Raw genomic sequence first — 8,286 nt, 5'->3', positions numbered from 1 at the left:
GTTTCTCCCCGGCGGTCAGCCTCTGCGGAGCCTGCCGACCCGCGGTGCTCCCTCCAGCCGTGCGCAGGTGCCGCGCCCGGCCTTCGCGGGGCGTGCAGAGCCCTCGCAGCAGGAACGGCCTGTTCTCAGGGGTTTCCGCGCTCTTGGTTAAAGGGAGTCTCAGCCTTTTTAACTTGCCCGAAACCACCCCGGGCCACCCATGTAGCTGGAGACAACACCGACTGTTGGGTTTAAGCCATGTATTCAGGTTATTAAATGGTCCGTGTGCCCTGTTGCGAGGTAACTGTACCAGTTAGACAGGCTTCTCTCACCCAAGTAAGTAAAACATAATCATTCTTTAAGGAAATTACAAACCACGTCAAACACCAAAGATTTGTCAGTCTTTAATAAGCTTACGCAGGCTAGACTTATTAAACCTTACTTAAAGAAAGAGGATCATATGGAATGATAAATAGAGAAACTGCATGTACATGCAAATGTGGGTGCAGGCAAGTGAGAAAAAATACCTTGAATAGCCTTGTGCTTGCTCAGCCTGGTGATGGAGGCGGCCAGAACATCCAGCCCAGATGGCTGTTAGCTCTCCACACCAAGATGAAAACAGGATTTTTATTCAGAAGAACCACCTCACCAAAGTGGCAGGTTGTTTCTGAACGTGCCTGTGCCTCGTCTTCAGGGCACAGCTCTTGACCCTGGACTGGTGCTTTGGAGGCTTAGGTGTATGGACACCTTTCTGCACGGAGCTGTGCAGAACCCCCTTGGTGTCCGCTGTGGCTGTTCACTGCCTGCAGTTCAGTGGCACTGAACCTCTGCTGTTGCTCGGAGTAAGTGAACTACATTCTAGTTCCAGCAGATAACTTGCCTCACAGCCGCAGCCAAAAGTGGTGGTAGCATCTTGAAATTATTCATGTGTGTTGCTGTGCACTGGAAAGGCTTTGTAAGACTTCAGATGAGCAAGGAGAAACCATAAATATCTCCTCAGCACCTGTGTGATAACCACAGTGCCCACACTGCTGCAGGTTCTGCGCCTGCGCTGGGCAAAACTATTTTGAGAGTTGCAAGGAGGCTTTTCTGAAACTTTTATTGGGACTGTTTGTTTATTTAGTAGACTATTTATCCTGCAATCTTTAAAGACTCTGAGGCCAGCTGCAGAGAGCTTTGGGGCTACTGGTACAGACTGGGATGGTTCTGTGGAGTCAGCATGCAGTGACCTGGCAGAGGAGTGACCCAGAAGCATGGTGCTGATGGCAAAGAGTCCAGTTTGACCCTACAGGAAATAAAACTTCTAGAAAGTTCAGATATTTAAATTCTAAATACTGTAAAAGCCAGTTTCTTACAAAGCAGGCAGTTCTGTCTTTCTACACCAGAAACCATAAATTTTTCCTTACATAAAACCGTGTTCTAAGAGTCCTTTTTATTTTCACTGCAGCCTTTTAAGTTTCTGTCTAACCCCACGGACTTGCATGAAAGTTGAAGAAAGTAAAGACTATGTGATAAAAGTTCAATTTCTTTTAGATACTGTATTGTGGAATGCCAGGAGAAGGAGAATTGCCATTGTTTGGTGCACTTAAGAACAGTCTCTCGGTCTGACCAGTGCAGCTACACCAGGCAATCTTTGAATGCTGTGGTCTAGACAGCTTGGAAGATGTTTTCTACTCCTGTAAAACTTGCTTAATGTATAGATTGAACCACAGACCTAAATAAAGAAATCAGAGTTATCCCAGAGGTCTCAAGGTAATTGCAAAGGTCTGGAAGCCTTTATTTCTTTTTCATCAGTTGTAGTTCATAAAATTATGCCTTACACACTGTGATGCAAAGACCTCGACAAGAAGTGTGGGCAACTTTCTACATCTTACTCTGTTTGAGGGTAACAGAAACGGACTGCAGAATCGTCAGGCTTGCACTTTGTGTTCGTATTTGTTTCATCAGTTTGACAGCTACACCTACCTGGAGCCTTTTGGAACAACCAAAACAGTAACAGAGAAGTTGTGAAGGAGCTGTCCTATCCCTGCATGCAGTCACACTGTTTTGTGTCTTTCTGTTCAGCTTCCTTGTGTTTCTGAGGTACCAGATCTATTATGGTTACCCTCTGCAGACATACCTGGAGTATCCCATCATCATTGCACAAGGTAATTTTTCTAAGCCATGTTTTGGAAATAAAACAGGGCTCATTCAACCCTCCAAGGCTCTTCATGTAGGTACTATACACATTATGTACTGTAGACATCACTGCAGTGATGTGAATCCATTGACCAATTCTGGCTGGAGTTGGGGGGAAGAGGGAGTGAACATCGCAAATATAATTCTTAAAAACTCCCAGAATAGATGGTCAGCTAGAGGAGAAAGATCTAGTTAATACACAAGAGTTGCAGGGTAAGCTCATCCTTTATCCAGTGGGAGACAAACATTATACATACTCCAGACTCTAAGAAAAGCTTCATTTTGGAGCTTGCAGTGTTCTGGACATCAATCAACTTTGAGAAACAAAACCCACACAAAACAAGTTTTCATAGGTGTGGTGCCCAGTGGAACTGTCTAGAATTGCATTTGGGTCCTTTCTCTCCCTTCTCTGATGAGTGATCTTATTTATTTCAGATGCCATTCTCCTTTTGTTTATTCTGCGTTTCAGTGGAAACATGAAACAAGCTTTGTTCTATGCAGTCACGTATCCTTTGAGATCTGGGAAGTTTGGTTTATGCAGCTTGTTTGGTGGTTCCTTGCCTAACAGCTATGTCATCATTTGGTTTGTGCTGCCATTGGAAGTCATTCAGCCACCCCCTAACATGCATTCTGTGATCAGATGCTGATTTCTGGGATCTCAGTGAAATCTCTACGAGAAGTAAGATTTTACATCTTTGCTAGAGATGCAGGGTGGAAATGATGAATCTTTTTTCTGGTTCCCAAGAATCTAATTCCTACCCATGCAGATTGTACTTGCTATGATGAAGACAGCAGTGTTTTGTTTTTTTAAACAAATAGGACTTGGGCTTAAATCTCAGGTCTTAGGCTTTGGAGCAGGTTTTGTCAACCTGAGGCAGTGCAAAAAATAGCAATACTTAGTCTTTCAACCAGTATGTTTTACCTAGATTATATAGTCTGTTGTAAAGTTTCAGTAAGATTATTTCCAGATGTTTAAAAAAAAAAATGTAATTCACCAGGCAGTTTCCAGAGCTTTGGTATCCTAGAATTTTCAGTGCTATGAAACTTAACTTAATGTAAGATTTTGGGGGGGCTGGTACATGCTAACACTGCGGAAGTGGATAATAGACCTGGCCATGGTAAGTGCTGCTTGATTATTTGAAATTAGGTCCTCAGATGAAATTACTTTTTTTCTGGAAGGAGGCTTTATCAGTGAAATGTCTCTTTATATTTGACCTTGGAAAAATTAATCATTTAGGTTAGCTTTCAGAACATCCAACCGATTTTCAAATACAGCTGTTTCCAACTTCTGTGAGTAGCTAGAAAATGTAGCACTGGCAACAGAGACTCTATTGGGAAAAAAAAAAAGTATAGTCTGAAGCAAAGTTGTTAATTGTGGTGCCTTAATTAGAACTAGGAAAGGTTTAAGATGTTGAAAAAGGATTTGCCTCTTTAGTCCTAATGTCATTATCTCCAATAATAAACCTTTAACATGAGAGGAAAAGAAGAGAGCATCAAAGTATTTGATACAGGGAATGTTAAATATTTCACAAGAGATTTTTCCCTTTAGTCCTAGAATTTTGCAAGAAAAATACCATCTGATAATGCCCTACGTAGGATAAAGATGGTCTTTGCCCTTTTTATCAGGAGAAAATGAAAATTCAGTTGGGGGTGCCAATGCAAAAGATGATACCAATGAGGATAAAAGCTCTAAGCCTAACACCAATCCTTACTTGCAAGGGAAATCCAGGCATGGAACGAAGACCCATGTGGAGGGTCCCCTCTACTCACTGCCTTTGCAAAATCCCCCTTAAAAGAGTGACACAGTGGATAGTCCATTCCCTTCATTATTTTTTTCCCATCAGTTGGACTCATTTTCCACACATTCTTGTCAGTTTTCTCATTCTTGTACGGTTTACTTTGCCAGACATAACGGTAACAGATGGTCTGAATCAACCTTGCTGTTTAGACTAGATCAGTCTCATTTTAGCTCATTTTAACTTTCATAAACAGTTTTATGTAGCAGGTTGAGGAGCTTTTTTAATTCTTTGCTTCATATTGTATTTGCCTCTACCAGGCATTTGCCAACAGCAGTAGCAATTGTTGTGCTTTCTGAGCAATACCCAGAAATCAATCTTGCGTCTGGCAACTTCAGATTTTGCTTCGCAGTTCCTGAGTAAGAAGCTGAAATGTTTGGGTTGAAATACTGAAAAAGTATGTGTATTTATTTTTATTCTAAGTGAAAAAGCTACTCCTGGTTTTTAGTAAGTTACATACTAACAGCCATAAGCTAAACACGCAGATAATACAATGGCCAAGGCAAAGGTTCTTTCTCTTTTTTACCTGCTTTTCAGAATTTTTGTACGTTCATCAGTGCAGCCAGTAAGCTGGCTCAGCTGCAGTGTCTCTGGCAGACAAAAGACTCTGGACAAGTGAGCGCCTTGACCTGGAGCATGTCTGCGTATACCTGCGCAAGTAAGCTATGGGCAACTTGGTCTGAAGCACTGAGTTTTCCCTTTTTAAAGCCGTATCTCCTCCTAATGCCTCTTTCAATAGTCTTTACTCAAGTATAGTAGGTAAAAATGTCACCTAATGTAGTTTCCCTTAGTGCCGGCTTCTGAATCTCAAGACTCACCACACAGTCTCCTGAAATCAACTCTTATCATTGACTCCAGTGATGCTTGGACATAGAAATGGTCAAGGGAGCCTAATGCAGTTGAAATAACTGGAAGAGTGTCTTTACAAAGAAACTATTTCAGTCTTCTAGTATTTAATAAAATGACTAGTGATCCAGCATGAAAAGATGCTAAATTTTGAGTTGGACAAACAGACAACGCTTACTCTAAAAAGTCATCTACAAATAAATATACACTTAAGGCTAAATACCTTTAACTCTATCACTATATGGAAATACATTTCTCAAGAGAAGAATTTAAGAGTGTACCAAGAACAGTGATTTCTGCAGTTCACGTGTCAATTACCTAGTAGTCGGCATGAACAGTTCTTCTACAGCTTTTGTCAGAAGTGCCTTTGTCATATTCACCAAACTGGTTTAAAATCTCGCTATAAAACATAGTGATGCCAGATCTATTTCCCCGTGAAACAAACGTTTTTAAGTCACTAAGTAGAAGTTGTGGTATGTTTGCTGAACAAAGGCAATAAACTTTGTAAAATGGCTTTAGTCCGCTGCAGATGTGAAACACTTAATATTTAGATCTGCTGTGGGAAGGAAAGCTGGATTCCTCATATTTGCAGAAGCCTAAAAGCATGCATGGGAACATTCACAATGGTTAAGTCATGCTAACTCGACTGTGGGTGTAGCTCTGCATCAGCTACTGAAGGAGGGGGCTGAGCAGAGCAGAGCAGCAGTGAAACCTGACTGCATCCAGTCTAGTGAGGTACCTAGACAGAGGTACAAAAATTCTCTCAGTAGTTTTCTCAGTAGAAAAGACCCTTAATACAGTATCACTCAGCTTTGAAAGCTTGATCTCTGAAACTAAAATAGTGAAGAGCAGATGCGCTGCAAGTTGGAATGTCTATACATGGTGTATTTTCATGCAAGATAATCCTCTATTGAAAAATAGGTATTTCACCTTTTTTTTTGAAGGTATAAACATGTTGTATCTAGTCCACTAATCCGAATTCATTCAATTTACAGCAAGAATAGTTACAACTGTAATGACTACAAATGATCTTGCAGGTGAGTAAAGTACGGAGCTGCCTGCCTTTCCAAGGCAACAGCTGCCATGGTGGTTATTAGCCGTTTTGTAAAAGCAGTTACCTGGTCTCAGAAGAACAAGTCATGAACCTGGTGGGTTAACCCAGTGAGGGAAGGAGTTACTGCTAGAAAAGTAGCACAGGATTACAAATCAATCAAATACCTGCAGAAAACAAACAAACAAACAAACCTGCTTACACTTACCACATCGTGAAAAGTGGTCCAAAAGCCATTATTTTTTTCAAAAGGCAAAAGCACTACAAAATTGACTTAATTATGAAAATAGCAGAATAAAGCATTAAAAATCTCTAAATACATAAAGAAATTTAGTAAAATACAACTTAAAAAATCTGTAATAACTGAGTGATATCTTTTCAGATAGTGTTTCCTTTTCTTGTGGGGTTTGTGCATTAAAAAAATTCTTGTAGAAAACTATTTGAAATTAAGCTTAGTGTATGGATAGTTTTAGGCTCAACATCCAGAAAGTTTACGGCAGGCTGAAAATAAAATGGCAGACTGGTAAGAAACACAAAAAACTGGCTTAAAAGATATAGTTCGCAGCTGATTTTATTATAAACTAATTTTTTTAACAGCTTCTTACCACCCTGACAAAACTGAAAGAGCTAAGGAGTGCAGCAGATTTTTCAGTAAATGGTTTGAATTGAAGACTTGGTAGATGTAATAACAGTAACAAAATCATGTTGTACTTTGTGATTCCTTGTTCTAGTTCAAAACTGGTATTTCATCAAAAACATCGTATGACTGGTTTTTTTTTTTTTTAAGCAGTCCTCTGCAGCACAGTAACCTCTGGTTTTACAAGCAGTTCAAGTGGCTCTTTCACTGGACAAGGAAGTCCCCTTTTCAGTCACTCATTTTTCACCCCCATGCTTGCTGCTGTCTCTTTGCCAGAGTAATAGTTTTGGGGCCATGCAGTTATCTGGATCACAAAAAAAAAAAAAAAAAAAAAAAAAAAAAAAAAAAAAAAAAAAAAAAAAAAAAAAAAAAAAAAAAATGGCCTAATCCTCATACAGAAATCTAGTCAGATATAAGTATTTTCTGTCTCCTGAAGTCTAAACTTAACGGAGGGCAATAGAGAATAATCCCTTTATTATAAAGCACATACACATCTAAAAAGGACACATGAGCTGCAGCTCTTGTGGTTTTAGGTGTAAATATAAATTTATATGAGGCTACTCAAACTTGTACTACTCTACTGGTTTTGTCACAAAAGAATTGAAGGCACTGCAGTGTACTGTTTTTCAGGTATCACTTGCAAGTGCTAAATGCTCTTCTCTGCTGTATTTAATTCGAGAACTTCTGGGTTCCTGAACATGGTCATTTAAACTAATTCACTGAAAAAAGTTGCAGAATGGGAACCAGCCTGTTTGTACACCAGTAAAGGTTTACAAAATGACTTGTCTTCTGAAAATGACAGCAGCTGATTCTTTTGCCTTTATGCTTACAATACTTTTTCCCCCCCTTTTAGTTCTCATCCGTTTCATAACCATGCTCATTCTCAATATCTGGGTCACAGCCACAATCCTGCACTACAGAAAAACTAAAAAGACTGACTAGAAGACACTCATCAGCAAAGAACATAGTTACCATAAAAAAACCCTGATGCAATTAAGTTTAAACAACAGAACCAAGGTCGAGGAAGGTCTCTCTCTCTCTCTTAAGCCTAGTATTTATCCCTGAGCATAATTAGTACAGTCATGCTTATTTTCGCTTAGAAATAATTCTGATAAGATAGTTAATTTAAGCAGCATATTTTTATTGGTCATTTAAGACAAGTTTCACTGATACCACATTTTCTCTGGACTTTTTTACTAAATGAACAAGATATTTTGCATTTAGATGTTCAAATATTATTGTATCACTCCAGTACTTTCTAGTTACATATAGGCAATTTTCTTCAATTATACAAGAGCAATTTTGCACCAACAGATCAACTCATCTTCCTACATCTGCTGAGAGTTTGAAAAACAACAACAGATGTTTGTCTTCTTGAAAGCAACTCAGTTAGTTAGACATTAACTATCTGTATTTTAGGATGAAGAAAATCTGAGTCAAGAGCCAATCCAAAGTAAGATTCTAAATGTGTTTTACTAAGTCACAAATCCAGTTGGGATTGTAGCGCTTACATGCAACACTTAAATAGTACAGTTTATACAGCTGATACAAGATAACCGTGGCCACTTTCTTCAACATACACAGTTTTTATTAGGACGAGAGGAAAACTCAACTCTGAATTCTTTTTCAACCTGAGCTCTCCTTCACTGAGTATACTGTTTTGGGAAGAGCAGAGACGAGACTGTACGGGAATTAATGAAACCTTGACCAACCTGTTAGAAACCGTGTTCAGTCAAAGTTCCTGAACTGATACCCAGAACCCCCAGGTGCAATCCATGCCGACAGTGACCTGCTTACAT

General features: G+C 39.5%; 1 protein-coding gene across 1 annotated transcript; it reads left to right on the top strand.

Annotated features, from left to right (window-relative positions):
• Positions 1-2,015: 2,015 nt before the first annotated feature.
• Positions 2,016-7,429, top strand: PQLC3 (PQ loop repeat containing 3; the record flags this gene model as incomplete). The annotated part of the gene is made up of 6 exons (XM_010138719.1): positions 2,016-2,126; positions 2,593-2,662; positions 3,218-3,275; positions 4,491-4,611; positions 5,795-5,836; positions 7,341-7,429. Coding segments are annotated over 6 exons (491 nt in total), but the record flags the coding sequence as incomplete, so codon positions are not given.
• Between the last annotated feature and the right edge of the window lie 857 nt (positions 7,430-8,286).

Source organism: Buceros rhinoceros, unplaced genomic scaffold (genome assembly GCF_000710305.1).
Source record: "Buceros rhinoceros silvestris isolate BGI_N320 unplaced genomic scaffold, ASM71030v1 scaffold32670, whole genome shotgun sequence".
Classification (NCBI taxonomy): Eukaryota; Metazoa; Chordata; class Aves; order Bucerotiformes; family Bucerotidae; genus Buceros; species Buceros rhinoceros.
This window is presented reverse-complemented; position numbering and strand designations above follow the sequence as displayed.